The sequence below is a fragment of the Colletotrichum tamarilloi genome, assembly GCF_030869305.1.
Source record: "Colletotrichum tamarilloi strain Tom-12 chromosome Unknown Scaffold_135.1, whole genome shotgun sequence".
Taxonomy (NCBI): Eukaryota; Fungi; Ascomycota; class Sordariomycetes; order Glomerellales; family Glomerellaceae; genus Colletotrichum; species Colletotrichum tamarilloi.
Window position 1 is genome coordinate 26,915 of NW_026849518.1, and position 16,499 is coordinate 43,413.

The following is a 16,499-nucleotide window of genomic DNA, read 5'->3' on the forward strand; positions in this document are numbered from 1 at the left end:
GGGATGGATATTTGAGCAAAAGAGACTCAAGTACGAACATAAGTAGGAGATATGAAAGAGTAGGACCCAGGCCCTCTGTTGAAGGGCGCCTCCGGACGGAGTTGACGTGTCCGGCCATGGCAGAGACCCGCCGCTCCGGACCGGTTGAACGGGGTCTGGGGCTTGTGCGACTCTTTCAGGTTCAGTTACTCCGAACTTCAACATCACTTGATGCTCAATCGACCAGACGAAAGGTCCGACATGCGGCGATGTCCTCATCATTGATTCCAGGACCGCCGCGCAAGAACAGTAAGTGCATAATATCGCATACTACGTTACGAGTTGAAGCTTGAAGATATAGGGGAGTACGGAGGTCCCGCTCACTGCCGGAGCTTTTCCGAGGACTCGGGGATTGACCAGAACCATTATTCCGGGATGGCCTGAAGGGGTGCCGATTCGTCGTCTCGTTGTCTCGGCTAAGTTTTTCTCGGTGACATGTCATTTCTCGGTGTCGAAGTAAGGGCGCGGGTGCAGAGGGTGACGACCTACGTGGCCCAATCGCAGTCCTTGTCAACGTCAGCGTCAGCAACTGCGTGGTGCCCCAGCGCGAGGCCTCTGGACGCCTCGTGAGGGGTCGAGCGCCTCATTCCTGCCCAACTCCAGGCGTCATTTGGGCGTCAAATCTTTCTCGGCACCGGAGTTGCCTCATCGTCGACGAGACTGTTCGCGGGCAATTGCCTTCTCGGCTGTCGGACCAGGCCTGAAGTCGGTTGTCGGCGGTGATCTATCGGGTATCGCTCATAACTCATAGCAAGATATTCGTGCGACCTCACGATAGAGTTGACTTTGCAAAACGAGGCTGTTGAGTTTTGACTGTTGGGAGCGAGACGATGTTCGTCGTAAAAGAGACGGCGACAGGTCTGAGGACAGACTGTTGAAGTTGCGATGCCCAAGCAGTTATGGGTTTCCCCAGAGCATCCGATAGCTAAATTATCAGCTTAATAACTGCCAGAACGTTAGAATGAAGTGTCTGACGCGCGGGAGAAAACTGAGATTTCATACTCAATGTCGACTGCGTACGTTCTTATCGAGCAAAGTAATCTTCACAGATGCGTAGAGAGTTGAGGCGTAACAGGAGGCCTGTACGTGAGGAAAGGAACGGGAAGGTGTTGGCATTATTATAATGTCGATTGTGAAATTCGGTATAGTGTTGAAGTTGATGAGCGGCCTGAGGGAAATTCTAGGCTGGCGAGAGCAGGAATTATCATCTTGGTGGAAGTTGCATTGAAAGTCGGGAAATTGGAATTACAATTGAAATTGGAACTTGAATTGAGCCTTACATGAGCTGCAGGGTGCCCTCTTATTATAGGCCTCACAGCACATCCGCGAAGACGGCCTGGCTCCAGAGCACCCGGTACATGTCACAGCCAGTGCGAATGCCAAAGCTTCATGGCAACTGAAAAATACTATTGCATTACATTACACCCAGTCTTCGTAGAACTATTGGCCGCGACTTGCATCCGAAGCCACCCTCCATCAAAGTCCGCGCCCCACCCACTGACTAACCCCTACCTTCTTGGTGAATCATAGTAACATCATTGGACGAGGCCGTTTTCTGAAAAAACGCGCGTGCAGAATGGTGTTCAGTTACTTGCACGGTGTGACCTTGAGTCCTTCATCCATTCGTCGCAACAAATTGTACTGTATCGCTGAGGGCCGAAGGCAACATCACCCACAAGTCCGTACCTGATGAGTCTTGAGGTACTTTGACGTGCGCCGAATAGCGCTGCCAACGATGCTGGTGACTGTGCAGGATCCCAAAATCCACGTTAGACAGAATAAAACCAGGCGGACGTGGGAACGGGTCGGAACAGATTCGCCCCTTCCAGATCAGATGCTCCTTCTTCTGACGTATGTCGGTAACAATGTACGACCTCTGTGCATGGGCGATGCGCTGCCTCTTTTTCGTCACTGACATGCGATCCCTTCGGCCCACGTCGGATGGCGTTTGAGAGATCGAGTGCGCCTAAGTCAGGCTTTGCCAACATTTTATATTTCAGGCAATGTCATTTTGTGATAGTATACCTAGTACTCCGTCTAACGAGACAGTGAGAGTATTCACTGATTAGGTACTGTGAATTAATACCGTGTAAACGATATCGAGAACCGCCCGAGCAGCCAGCAGAGGTAGAAAAAAAAATACCTGGTCTTCCTATTTGTAGCGACACTCTTAAATTAAATCACTGTACTTGGCATGATCATGGTTGGCAAACTCACCGATGTTCATGATTAGGTCGCTACAGAAATGCATGGTATTCAGGAAGATAGAGGGTGAAACCATGGCTGCGCGGCGGTCATCGAGCATGGATTTATGGCTCCCGTCTTGATATTCTATTCAGGCCCCCATCGAAGGCATTCAGCGTTTCAGGCTCAGCCTCTTTTGGTGACTGTGACTCAACCTCATGACTTCCACCAGGTCTACCGTCCGAGGTTGTTGACAACACTGCCAACCATAACAGCGACCTCCCGATCCCAATTACCTTCCCCTCTTCCTTTTCCCTTAAGAGCACTCGGCATTTGGCACCCTCTAACGACACACTCCCTCACAGCATCCCCGACGCTCGCCCTATTGGACCTCAGCGTACGCGCAGACACCCCACCACGATTCACAATCTCCTGTACCCTCGTGCCCAGGTTTCCAGCCATCGTCCGCCAGAAGTAGCTCGGCAAACTGCCCGTCTCGAGGTACGCCAGTAGAGGCTGCAGCATATTCGTCTGCTTCTGCGGAGCCGACACAAGCGGGTGCGCAGGCAACTTTGTCGACTCCAGTACGAGCTCGAGGGCAACGATGTTTTGGCAACGCGCCGAAATCTCGGCGAGGGTGCGCTCGAGGGAGGGAAGTTGGCCTAGCGACCGGGAAAGTGAGGCGATGGATGACTGTAGCGCCGAGCGGAAGTATGTCTCCAGGCTCTGCAGGAGTAGCTGCGGCGTCCATCGTTCCGTCTTTTGCGTTGGTGACGGGGAGAGCAGGAAGAGCGTGACCATGGCAGATACTGTTCTCGCCTTGACTTCCTCGCCCTGCGCAAAGGTAGCCGAGTTGGGTATCGCAAAGTCGCGGATAATCTTCTCTGCCGTCTCCTTGACAGATCTCTCAACCGGTGTGATTACAGACTCTCGGAGAGTTCGAATCGCATCAACCTTTCCCAGACCGTAACCTTCCTCTCCGGGCGCCGTGTTGTCAAGCACCTCTCGCAACGAGAGAATTGTATGCGAACACCGTACCAGCGCCCGGTGGTCCTCTTTCTTCCCAGCAGCGGCAGCGGCAGCACTGACGCTAGACCCCGCGATCTCAGAGTGCTGGACCTCAAGCTGCCTCCCAAGCTGCAGACATCGTCCTACGGAGCGGCCAAGCTTCAGCGTCTCCCATAGGCGTGTAGCAACCTGCCGTACCTCCTCAGCCTCGGCATGCTTATCAATGACCTCCTTCTCGAGCTGCTTATAGCTGTCGTTGAGGTTCTTGATCTGGGCGTCGAGCTCTGAAATAATGCGCTTGCTGGAGGTCGTCTGTTCTTTCGTATACTGCAGGAGAGGGGCTGCAGACTTTGTCGTCAGGACATCGATGTGGGAGTCAATCTCCTGAGTATCGAAAAGCACGCGGGACAGAGGGGTCGAGAGATCGAGGGGCGCATCGTTGGGGTTGTTCGTTGCGAGGACGAGGGTGTTTGCGAAGGAGGAGGGGCTGAACTCGGGATCGAGGAAGGCTTCATAGTCGATGTAGGAGGGGTCTTCTTCTTCGCGGGTCGTCATGATGGGCAGATGTGAGCCATTGACTGTCGTGGAGTCAATGCGTTTTGGCGAGTCTGTGTTGTGGCCCTGGAGGGATTGGCCGTGGGAGCTTGGAGGGGAGAGCTCCTGGAATTGTTGATTGAGATGCTCAAGCTACAGCTGTCCTGTCTCGGTCGAGGGGCGGTACGTACTGCCCGGTCAAGGCCCGCCTTACATAAGTCAAGAGCATCAGCGACAGCAAAGGTCAGCCACACCTACTTCGACTTCTGCCGCCCCGCAATTTGTTTCTTCCAGCCACAAGTTTAACCTGCCAATTTCTCTCTCGAACTCACCGATGACGCCGTGTACACTAACTTCATTATACGCGGATAGCTTCGGTCGAAAAGCATTTTCTTCCAGACCAGATGTTGCGCGATATACAGCAACTGCCGTCTTGCAACTTGAAAGAGGAATTCTCGCTGGATCCCCAGTAAGTAATCACTCTATCAAAATCTCATGATCAAGCTAGTTGCACTGCTCACTCACCTGTTTTCCTCTAGGTCCCGGAGCTTCGGCATCTCCACTGACGATCCCAAAAGAGGGAAAACAAAAAACACAAACCCGCCGCTCCCGGCCATTCCGTCTGGCTCCTCTCGGTTTCCCATCTCTTCCCGCCGCCGCCCGAACTCTTCCCCATTCCCACACCAAGCACCACTGCAGTCTGGCACCACTTTCGGCACCCAGTAATCCAGTGGAGAAGCAGTCTGTCATCAATGATCTGCGGGTAGCGGGTACCGTAGCGTTCCATCCCCGGCACCTCAATCACCAACCTACTGCGCTGTCGGTGGTCGGTCACTGGTTGTTGGTCACCAAGGTAGCGTGCCAATGCGCTGACTACTCGACCACAAAACGCGCCTAACTGAAAAAAATCCCCTCCCCCATCTCCGCCTTTCCGGGCCTTCCATGAACCATATTGTCATAATACATCATTTCTCGCCAATTCCTCTGCTTCCTATTCTTACACTTCCCACCTCTCCCCCGCCCTCCTCCTGTTCGACGCAATGCCCTCTCTAACTTAATCACCGTCGCCAACCTCTCGCCGAGAGCACGCACACTCAATCGATCAATTCCTCCCCGCCAACGACCGAAACCAAACATTGGACGACGGCCGATCGACGGAAACAATAACACCGGCCACAGGCCCCGCCCCCGAGCGACACCTCCGGACGACCCGGACCAAAACATCTCGACACCTCGAGGTCCGATCACAACCTCGAGATAATAACCCGATCAGACGACGACGACGACGACGACGACGACGACGACGGCGACAACGTCTCAACCGCCCATCATGCTCCATTCCCGCGCCCTCCTCGCCTACCCCCAAGGCGCAAACGACTCCGACACAATCCTCGGCGGCGTCCACTTCAACCTCACCGTCCTCCGCTTCTGGAACTACACCCTCTACACAAACGGCACCGTCTCCAACGGCTCAAACTGCTACGTCACAGAACAGCCCTACACACCGGTCTACCTCCTCCCCAACGGCACCTTCCAAAACTCAACATGGTGCTACGACCCCGTAAACCCAATCGGCAAGCGCGCCGGCGTCGGCGTCGGCTTTGGCGTAGTCTACGCCTTCGCCCTCATGTTCGTCCTCGCGAACCTGAACCGCCACGGACGGCACTACCTCCCGACGACGAAGCGGTTCTACCCCATTGGACGCCGGTGGCAGTGGTACTACGCGATCCTGGTCTGCGTGTCGGCGTTCATCAGCCTGTTTACCAATATCGACGTCGATCGCTTTTACGTCATTGGGTTGCCCATCATCATCAACAGCTTCTTCTGGTACCTCATGCAAATGTTCACCATTGCGCTCGTATGGGAGGCCGTTCGTCACTGGGGAAGCTGGAGCGAGAGACAGGCCATCGACCCGGACCCCTTCTCCCTGCGCGAGGGTGACCGCCGAAGCAAGCTCGAGTTCTGGATGCCATTGTGGTTCTACCTATGGCTCTGGCTGGTATGTCCCCTCCCCAGTCTGTTGCCCCAAGAACATTGACAACCTAACGAACTATCTCCAGAACTTCTTCCTCATCGTCCCCCGCAACTGGGGCGAAATCGAAAAACAACGCTCCCCAGACCAAACCGCCGCCCGCGCCGCCCCCTCCGCAACAGACGCCCGCTTCAAAGCAGCAACCTTCTGCCTCGTAGTCTGCTTCCTCACCATCCTCGCCTCCCTCCGCCACTCCATAAAACACTACTACCCCCGCAACCGCGGACCCTTCAACAAATTCGCCGGCCTCCTCCGCTACACCCCCTGGCGCTTCCTCCTCATCCTGCCCCTGACGGCCTGCCTCATCGCCTACCAGGGTCTCGTCTCCTGGAACTTTGCCTACTCTGTATTGAACGCAAAGGCCAGCCTGGCGGCCGTCTATGCGGGAGGATACGGTCCCGCCTTGCTGATCCTCTACACGCAAATCGCATATGGCTTCACCTCCCCCAACGAAGACAAGGAACTCATCCGCCAGCGCCGCGAGCGCGGGACGCAAATCGATCGGGAGATGGGATACGTGCCTAAGCCCGCTTGGTGGCGCCGCGCAAAGAACGACGACCACCTCGTCGGCCAGATGAGCATGCGCGAGCGCATCGCCCGCAACGTCCGCGAACTAGGCGGTGGCTGCGCCACGGGCCGCGGCATAGACGAGACGCTCGAGGCACGCGCGGCCGAACAGGAGCAGCAGCAGGCTGCCGCGGAACGAGAGATTGAGATGGGCAGCTTCAACGGGCGCTCATCGAGACCGAATTCCATGCACGGGTCTCTACGACCTGGCTTTGACGCGGCGGATCCGTCGACGTTTACTTCTTACACTGGTAAATCAGACCGCCGGAGGAACGAGAGGGCGATGAACGCCGCCGCGGAACTTCTCTTCCCCGGCGCCGGACCTCGTGTCGACCGTTCCGCGGAACTGATGCAAGACGGCCCGCCGCCGCCGTCCTACACCGACGCTCAGAGCGGGAGCGGGAGCGGAGGTCTCGGCGCGGGACGGGGACGGACGCCGGATAGTGGCTCGACGGCCCATGGGCCGGGGGAGAGGAGTCACAGCGCGAGTACCGCCGTGTCCATGACGCAGCAGCCGCAGCAGGTGAAGAGTATGTTGGATATTTGATTGGGAGGCCCCCCCATATAGGATGGGATATTGGAATCTATAAAGCTCACGAGGTATGATGATTATTCAAGAGAATGTAATTTGTGTATATTTGTCGCTGGCATTTGGAAGATCTAGTATCTGGGATATAGAGCCTAGATATCCCTTGACCAGCGCCAAGTTATTGTTCAAAATATAATGGTAAAATAATTTTCAATTTCATGCCTCTCAATCGGTACTCGTGATGTGGCTCTCACTGTCTGCATTTCAGTCATTGATGACACCTTCCATGGCGTCCTCGACTTCCGAGAGGAAGCTCGTCGCGAACCCTCGCCCATCCTGTACCTGGGACGAAGAATACGGCTATTGCCAGGCCAGAGCCGAGTTCTCTATTTGGAACATAATGATAGGACTTCTCTCCTCATGTTTGATGGACGACGCTTAGTGTCTGATTTTCGTTCGCTTCGTTCAAAGACAGAACACATCTCCATCGGGAACTCTCTGGAATCCCACATAGCGCAAGAAGCTCAGAGAAGAAATCTCGCCCCGTGCACGGTAGCTGGCCGGGAGACAATGCTTTGCAGCAAGCTTGGCCGCTTTATTCTCACTGTACAAGATATCGAGGGAAACGTCGCAATGTACCCTGTATATCCTTGAACTCTGGCCAGGCCGAACCTCACCTACCCGTTGCCTTCTCGGGAACCGACAGCAGCCTCCATCTGCATGCCGGGCAGCCGCATCCTGTCCCATCTGACAGGTCGTCTCCCCAGATTTGTCGTATCGCAATGTTATCGTCGACCGAGGTCAAGTCACACATAGCTCACATCGTGAACTTGGGGTAACCAGTCTCGCATCAACACCGGTGGGGGCGGGTACCGCGTCAGATCGGGACGAGCATCTCGGTTTCCGATTCCAAAAGTGTCCTTCTAGCCACTGTGCCCCTGTTAGGACAAAGCATCTTCGGATGGGATGTGTGCACTGCCCAGTATTGAAGGGATGGCCTCATCAGTGGTCGGATCAAGCTGCTGAGTAAATCAGCTCCTGGCGGCGAGAGAAACCGCTCATGTCGTTCGTCAAGAGAGTGCGTGTGCTCGGACGAGTCACCAAAGCTTCAATTCGAACGACGAATATTCCACGTCTTCATTTGCCACCCCGCGGAAAGTTTGCACCCTGATGTAAATCCCTCTACTCAGCGACAGCATGTGAACTGAGCAGGCCTAGACTCAGAGTGCCAAACAGTTGTACCCAGCCGCATGTGAAGCTTGAGCCCATGACTCGTCAGCCGCCATCCCATCAAGAGTCCGAATCTAACACCATCCATCTGTCACCCGATGGGAGGTCAAAGCAACGGCAGAACTCGTTCATCCAATGACAGCAGCCAGATAACCCAGGAACAGATCTCAGTCGATGCGGAGAAGAATAAGAAAACCAACAACGTAGCTAGCCGCAGAGGGGGTGGGAAGGGACCGTGAGACCAGGAACCAGGAGCATGAGCGAGAAAAAGCAACGGGACCGGGTGTTGGCGATGCAGGCGGCTTTGTGCCTCGTGCCTGGAAAAGACCTGCTGGCGCAAGACGCCTATTGCTTCTCTCATAGACTCATAGTCTAATACCTCACGGAAAGATAAGGTAAGATGCAGGTCGACGCCCCCTTCGGTCCCGACCAACGACTTCACCCGGGCGATGGACGCACTAGGGGCGCGCCGGAGGTTTATGCCTGGCCATGGTCATGAAATAGATCGGTGGGTAGGTCGGTCGGCGGGTGAAGGATGACTGCATGGACTGTTAGCTGTAGCGGAGGGCAAAACCGCCCACTCACACATCAATATCAGTCCTCATCAGCAGCGTTGGCATGTGTGTTCGAAACGAAACATGTCAGCCAGCGCAGCCACGGCCGTCTCTCAGCGCATGCGTTGGCTGCATGTCACGACAGGGGAGTTCCTGCGACATGCGCAGGTAGCCGAATGATGGAGACTATGATCTCGCGGATTCTCGTGGTGAGAGGCACCGGCCAACAAGGTCTGTTGAGCAAGACTGTAGTGCTTCCAAGGGGAGGGAATACTCTAGCTACTCTGACTAGAGAGGTAAACTGCTCTACGGATAGCAGTGTCTTCGGATGCGAGCCCATGCACGTCTGCATGTTGTGCGCCGCACTGGGGACAGCTCGCAGGCTACTGCGTGCGCATGCATGACGCTATTCATGCGTCTCGTTGTACACTTTTAGCCCAGCTGGCCAGCGACGGTCTTCCAGCGTCAATACGGAGAGAAAACGGTGCATGGCGTGAGCCGGTCGGCCGTAAGTCGTTGTATGTGGGAGGAAGTCGAGACTCGAGGGATGTCTGCGTAGGAGAGAGAGGCTTCATCCATCGTCGGGGGCCGCGTTGGTGCAGTTGCTCAGACACCGAGGTAAACCCTTGTAAAAGAGCGGTGAGAGTGACACTACGCCGGTAACAAAAGACAGGTTTGTTGGAATGTGGCCCGAAGCGCCTTGACTCTTGACCAGACACGCCAGAATGAGGGAAAAAAAAAAAGACTCTGTCCTCAGGGATGGGCCTAGCTTGATAAATGACCAAGCCAAGGCGGCGTGCAGCGTCTCTCGCAACCTCTAGATCTGCATGGGGCGAACGATCATGGACAACATTGTTGTCTCTCGCTCGCCGCTGGTCTCGCCTTTCGCCCTGGCCAACAAGACGGTGTGGACTATCCGTGTTCCGTGCCTATATCAAGTCAACCTAGTGCAAGGACGAGCATTGATCGCCTTTGCTGTACTGAGTATGTATCGCGATTGCAAGTGGGCATTCAGCAGCCAACGCGGGGCAGTTGACACGAAGCATCGACAGGTAATTCTGGTGGGGATGAATCAGCTGTGGAGCAGACACTGATCTGTGATAATCACCGGTAACTGCAAGCGTGGACGCTGATTTAGGATATCACGCAGCATGGAGTTCGTTGGGCAAGCCTCAGTAAAGCATACACCGCTGCGGCGAGAATCCAGTCCTTGATTTTCACATACTCCTCACAGGTGGTCTGGCCCTAGTTGCGGTTGCGAGGAAGATGCGTGAGACAAGTAGTCTTGGACTAGTTTGTTCGCGAACCAGCACGAACCCCACGACCGTCACGATGTCTGCAGGGATCCAAGCTTCAGGCGTGCAAGCCTGCCAACGCGATAACAGAATTCTTGCGTGTCGTTCCCAAAGACTCTCCCATCCTGTGCCTGGAGCACAATGTGGCGTAGAATGTCGCACAAAGTTGATTCAACCCCGTGGCTACGGCAGCTCCCTTGCCTGGATCACAGGTTCGGCCATGTCTTAGACCTTGGGCGGTGAGATCCAAGCGAGCGGTCACTTTGATAGACTTTTGGGGACAGACGTGGCTGGTCGCGTTCAGCTGGCAGAAAGCACCCCTGAGCCACTGGATGCTTTCGGGGGGAATTGGGAGCCAAGTGGCTGTGACAAAAGGTCTCGCGTCTTCCCCATGGCTTCCGGCACTCGACATACTTGGCAGGCAGGTGCTGGAGCAGCATCTTTGTCTCGACTGGACGGGCTGCCGGGTTTCGTAGTAGTTTGCTGAGGCTCCGTAGAACAACTCGAAATCCAGGCTTGGTCTCAGGGACTGTAACGATTCGAGTTTATGGTTGCTGAAGCTGTACAGATATGCAAACTACCACCGACCAGAACCACACCGAGGATCCGAGCTGCATGAACAGGGTCGCAGTCGAGAACGGATATGCAGATTGTCCTAGTCGGGCCAAAGCACAACACTCGCAGCAGCGTGAGAGCAGTGCGGGTGCCAATGCCAATTCCAGGTACGGTTCGAGACTTCGAGTAAAGCGACCTGCATATGGCTGCAGGCTTCCACGCGCGTCTCCCAAAACGGTATCCCGTCTACTGTGTATCCGTAGGTAGTCACAGCGATCCTCCGGGCATCCCATCCCCCTCCCTCGTCGATTCGCATGCATCAGCGCCTACTGCTGTCTTCTGCACTTTGTTTGAAACGAGCCAAGGTGTGTCCTCGTGAGGGGGACTGCGAGGTGTGAGTGGGAGACAGGTCAGATTGCCCAACGCTCTCGTCATCCCCCATTATCAACCCGTCAATCTATAGTCGCTGATCCTGTGTTGGATGCGGAGGGGTGGCTGCGATTGTTGACCAAACAACGCCGCGGGATAAAGAATCTCAGTATGTACTCTGCAGAGCTCGATGATAATGGTACAAGGAGACGCCTTGCTCGAGTCCCAGCTGCAGACTCATGTTGGCGCCAGTGACCCGTCGCTCGATGCATTCCAATCACAGCGGCTCCAAGCTTGCGTCCTTGGAAGAGCGGGCGGGATCTCGCCCTGAGTTCTGATCAGCGATCCGATGCTTGCCCGCCCATTGTTTCCGCTGACAGGCAGTAGTAGCCAGGCGCTAGGCTGGCTACGTGCCGGCATCTTCCCAGCAGGCCGTTGACACGCGAAGCCAAGGGGCGGGGATTCCGATGCATTGTTTCATCCGCGCAGAGTCTAAAATTCCTCATTCTCCGAGCAGTGAGTATGGACGGCCAGGAGCCAGGATCATTTGGTGGGGGCTGCCACGCATTGGCTGACCTGAGCTGGGCCGTTCAGATTGACGCAGATACTTCGTTCATGGCCGTCACTCTGGGCCAACTGGGAGACGAGGTCGGCATCACCTGATCAGTCGGATCAGACATTTACTGGACCCTCTATCGGTTGTTTGACACCGTCGAACATTGAAAATCAACGTCGTGCTATGCGACACTTTACGGTGGCTGTGAGCTGATGCAGCGGTTGGCGGCGCAGCGCAGCGCAGATAAGCAGACGCAACGTCGTGAGAGTCATCTATGCAATTCTAAATTGTCGGTGCGATTGATGAACAGGACGACAGAGGGAAGGTGAGCGATATGCCCGGTGACGAATGAGGAGTGCTGAGTTGTCCAGCATTGATGGGCGCTTGGAGATCCGCCAAAGTAATCTAATCAACGAAGCCGACAACGAGCCAAATATTGTAGGATTTCCGGACAACATCTCGACTTTGAAAGAAAACGGTCAGTGCTGATCTACCTGTCCAGCGAGGACGACGATTCAGCCCTTGAAATGATAGGGGCGACGAGTTCAATGGCGGCTTGGTAAAGAATTCTTAAGCGTCGCGCATGATGACATAGGGTCTTGGTGATCTTCAGCAGCGTCGGTGGAGCGGCATGGTGAGGAATTCTGCGATCTGTCAGTGAAGATCGGCGGGCATCCTTGCCCTCCACGCCCCCTCTGGCCAGCGAGCGGCGCCAGCCTTACTCTAGAAGATAGGGCATAAGAATCAGCGTCGTGGTGTCCCTGCGGCCATCGCCTAGCAGTCCAGGACCAGGGCTGGGTGGCCAGCCCCCCGCGTTCGGTCAAGTGCGGGGCAGTAACGTAGGGTATCGGCAGGTTTCCACCCATCCCGAGCGTGCTGTGGTACGTCCTGTGAATGCAGGTATGCAGGCACGAAGGGTGCTGAAGCACATCGTGGAGAATGCGGCTGGAGTTTGTGCGTGCGTATCGCAGAAGGGCGAGCTGCCTATTCTGTCTGGCTGATAAACAAATAGCAGGTTGGCAGGCAAATGTATCTTCGCGACGAGCGAAAATCGAAGTGCACCAGTAGCCGGAACATGGCTGCTAGGAAGACGCTCCTGTGTGGGTGATGCGAGCTGGCGATGAGGGCGACTGAATCATTCCAGACCGCAAGGCGAGGATTATGTCGGTGATTGATTGCCGCGCACACGTCTGGCGCAGGACCGCGACTCGGTAAGCTGGCGTTGTGTTCGAGTCCGAAACATTCGGGGCCAAGTTTGTCGTTGGCTGTAAACGTCGGATCGATTGTTGTACCGTGGCAGTGCCATGTTGAATGCGATGTTGACGAGATGGTGGGGAAGCTGGATAACGACCGGCTTTCATCTGCCGGACTGTAACTCCCGCCCGGAGATCGCGAATGCGATTGAGCTAGAGGGACAATACCTCGCAAAGAGTAGTTCATTTCAAAGAGCCAAGAGGAGATTCTCAGCAGTGTTTCCTTGGCGTGTATGCATTTTGTGTCGAAATTGCTGGCATCGTCTCAAGGATGAATGAGCATTCGGCGTGGATTTCCGATTGACGATGGCTTCTTCGATAATTGAATCCGGGTAGACATCTCGAGGCTAGATTCAGGTACAGGGGTACGCAGCTCCCACGGTGGCTACCTACGGGATGGTTGTCACGGGACGAGTACGGATCCTATCGGGTGGTGGTGATGAGATGTGACGGCAGCGACTTTTGTGTTTTTTGATGGTGTTCGTCCGGGGTTGGACCTGGTCGGTGTTAGGGCCTGGGTCACACCGAGCTCGACTGTGGCCGGGCAAGGGAGGGCCGCCCTTGATGGCTGAGGTCGAGAACGAGTGCCTGGTCTCGGTCTCTCAGACGAGGGGCTCGCAAGAGAACCACAGAAAGTATTGTGTGGCGATGCTCCATTGTCGCTATGATGCCAACATGATTGGCGAGAGTTGAAAAGCCCGTCACTCCCGTCCTTCTCCTAGCCAGGCGGTCTGGTCTGGTGGTGGTGTCCATCCAAGGGAAGGGTCCGGTGAGAGGGTTGCGAGGGTGTGCCAACAGAGAAAAAGTACGCGAGTGTGAGTGGGCTGGTGGGTTGGCGTGCGTCTGGCGTGCGGCATCCCTTGAACCAAGACGAAGCCGCGAAGGAAGTTGAAGGAGGTAAGGCAGTCGTGTCGATAGTCAGGGATCAGAGACTATTGGTAGGTATTCGTGGTGTACGGGGTAGCTTGGGTAGAGCTGGAGGAATTCGATGCGTCTCAGGATGTTGGTCCGGCTGGAATGGAAAAATCGCTGCCGAGACGGAGCTGAAGATGTTGAGGATGGAGGTTGTGGTGGTGGTGGGTGGTGGTTGATGGTGGGTGGTGACAGACGGCAGATGCGGAATGGACGTTGGCAGATGGCAAATGGCAGATGGGTACGGAGGTACGGCGGGCGGTACGGAGGTACGGCGGGCGGTACGGAGGTACGGCGGGCGGTACGGAGGTACGGAGGAGAGGACACAACAGGGAAGGAGACAACGTGGGCAACGGCCGGGCATGCGGAATTCTCGGCTGTCAGTCTGAGACGAAAAGGGAGAGTCCAAACTGCTGGAGAATTTGGATGACTGGGTGATTACCTTCCCTTGGAATAAAGTACATTCAGGTACCTTACCTTACATAAGGTGGAAAATGCAAGATGGAAATGGAACCAAACAGAGACAGATGCAGCACCTTGATGAGCAACAATTTACGTCGGGCAAGAAAGAAACACCAGCAGTGGAAGCGACGATGTCGGTTCATTCCCGGCGCTGAGTGACCGTGCCTGGTCCTTCATCTCCATTGATCAGACTCGTGGAGTCCGGCCCCACTCAGTTTTAGCATCGCCTGCCTGTTCCTGTTCCTGATCTGCCATGTCACGTTCCCGTCGTGCCGGCCTTATGATGAAAAGGTAAGGCAGGCACAAGCTCAGAGTGCCCCGTAGCTGGCTCCTCCTTAGCCGGGACCTTCTTCAACAGTCGATCGCCGGCGGGAGAACATGGACGAGGGTACTTGTGAGGGACGCGAGGCAGGACTGAGAAGAACGTATCAACAGGTACCACGAATGGAGTGTCATAAGATATTGAAAAGTAGTACCTTGGCTTAGTCGAGGTAAGGCAGGTCCAAGAAACAAGGTACGAAGGTAAGGTAGACACGTGTGGTGCGCCACGACGGCACGAATAAGATGCACATTCTCGCCCGGTGACATTACTCGGCCAGACACATCTAATCAATATGCTTCCCGTGGCTTGTGTCTATCATCATGCGACCTACGGTTCGGCAAGATACCATCTTTAACACAGAACTCGACCTAAGACGGAACAACCACTATCTGCATCTGCACCCGTGTACCTCACCTTAGCTGATGCCTGCGAAACGGAAGCGACGGAAGGGAGGGAACGCAGTAAGGTCGAATGGGCCGGGGTTGAGGACTGGCACATGCCTGGTTGTCGCCTCCGGCACGCCGTGCTGTCCCGGTCTCCCGTTGAGAAAATCGCCCGTCTTGGTCCGTGTCGTCGTTCGCGGCTCGTTTACCTGGAATGAGGGGTTCCGCTCTACCACTACACCTGTTACCTTGACGTGGTTGACTAAGTGGTTTTGCTTATCGTCCGGATACTTGACGAGACACATAGCGACGCACATATATCCTCGATTAAGCATCGCAAGCCTTGTGAGCCTTGTAGAAAGGCATATATATGTAAGGCGTATATCGGTACCAAGGGATATCTGTCTCTGCCAAGAAGCCTTAGCACATCGCGCCTTCCAGGTCCACCTCAGGTTGAAGACGGAACGGCGGCGCCTCGATTGCGGGGTGGATTCTCGCTTGGCGGGTGACGGGCGACGGACTGAGCGCACAGGCCCCGTGAGTCTTTCCCCTCTTGGCCATGGCTTTTTATAGAAAGGAAGGCCCCTGCCCTGGGCTTTGGGAAGCCTGGAAGACGTTGACAGGGCCACGGCCAGGGACAGGCACGGGAGACGGGGGTGGCACTGGTGGGAGAGGAAAGAGTTGAGAGTTGAAGGTCACAGACGCCAGACGCCAACACCTGGTTCCCACTCTGAGGTGCCTGGGCTAAGGCGACGCTAGGCTGTTAGTGGTGGCTATTAAGACCTGAGGAAGCGAAGGTGCGAACAAAAGTTGAGGTGCTTACCTGAGAAGAGAGAGAGAAAAAAGAGAAGGCGGCCACTCAGGGCGCACCCAACCCCTCGCATGGTGCAGCAGGGGAAAAAAAAAGAAGAGGGGCGGGGTGATGGAGGGGGGGGGGGAGGGGTGAGGGGCACAGTCCGTGTGCCTTTTTCATGGCAGACACGGCCAAGGGGTACATGCGACACATCATCCCGCCGTCGAAAAGGGAACTTGTGAGTTGCGACCGCCGACACCTTAGACAATGGACTCCGGGTCAGTCAGGTAAGCGCAACGGAACGGGTGTGATGGATTTTCAAGTCCGGCCAGGCTGGGAAGGCGCCTCTTGTTTCCAATCCCGTCTCGTTCTCCTGCCTGCCTCCTTCCTGCGTTGACCATCTGCACCGACCACTCATTTTTCCACGTACTCCGTACCTTACCGTGAGGAAGGAACATTGAGTCAGGGCCAGGCACCGCACCTGGTCCCAACGTGCGGCGCGCGGCTTGCGGCGTGCCTTCTTCAGGAACATCGTGTTGGACCCGTCTTGGTGCATCAGCTAAGGCACGGAAGTAAGGCAGGTCAGGTCGGGTAAACCGTAAAGTGCCTCAGGTACAGCAAGTGGCTGCCTCAAGTAAAACTACCTTTTCGTCTTGTTCCTGACTGTTTTCTACGTGATGTAACGGAGAGAGGTACGGGTGCCTTATACCTACTACATTATACGTATTGGTGAGACACTTTTACAGAGTACATACCTATGACTGCGCATTGTGGAAGGCGCGGATGGATCGAGGCTGCATGTCATTGCCAGAGTCATCCTTCCCTGTTTGTTGCTGCCGTGCCGTCCGTACCTGACCTGGACCTGACCAAACTGACTTTTCACTGAACTACCTTACTACGTACTGCGTACACGGGCAGTAAG

General features: G+C 55.3%; 3 protein-coding genes across 3 annotated transcripts; 1 reads left to right on the forward strand and 2 right to left on the reverse strand.

Moving 5' to 3' along the window:
- Positions 1 to 2,457: 2,457 nt before the first annotated feature.
- CTAM01_14804 (uncharacterized protein) lies at positions 2,458 to 3,786 on the reverse strand (the record flags this gene model as incomplete). The annotated part of the gene is made up of 1 exon (XM_060530803.1): positions 2,458 to 3,786. The coding sequence occupies one exon, from the start codon at positions 3,784 to 3,786 to the stop codon at positions 2,458 to 2,460; it is 1,329 nt and encodes a 442-aa protein (XP_060374612.1).
- Positions 3,787 to 5,095: 1,309 nt separating this feature from the next.
- On the forward strand, positions 5,096 to 6,911 carry CTAM01_14805 (uncharacterized protein; the record flags this gene model as incomplete). Its single annotated transcript, XM_060530804.1, has 2 exons — positions 5,096 to 5,764; positions 5,826 to 6,911. The coding sequence occupies 2 exons, from the start codon at positions 5,096 to 5,098 to the stop codon at positions 6,909 to 6,911; spliced, it is 1,755 nt and encodes a 584-aa protein (XP_060374613.1).
- Positions 6,912 to 11,942: 5,031 nt separating this feature from the next.
- On the reverse strand, positions 11,943 to 12,892 carry CTAM01_14806 (uncharacterized protein; the record flags this gene model as incomplete). Its single annotated transcript, XM_060530805.1, has 2 exons — positions 11,943 to 12,103; positions 12,514 to 12,892. The coding sequence occupies 2 exons, from the start codon at positions 12,890 to 12,892 to the stop codon at positions 11,943 to 11,945; spliced, it is 540 nt and encodes a 179-aa protein (XP_060374614.1).
- Positions 12,893 to 16,499: the final 3,607 nt, after the last annotated feature.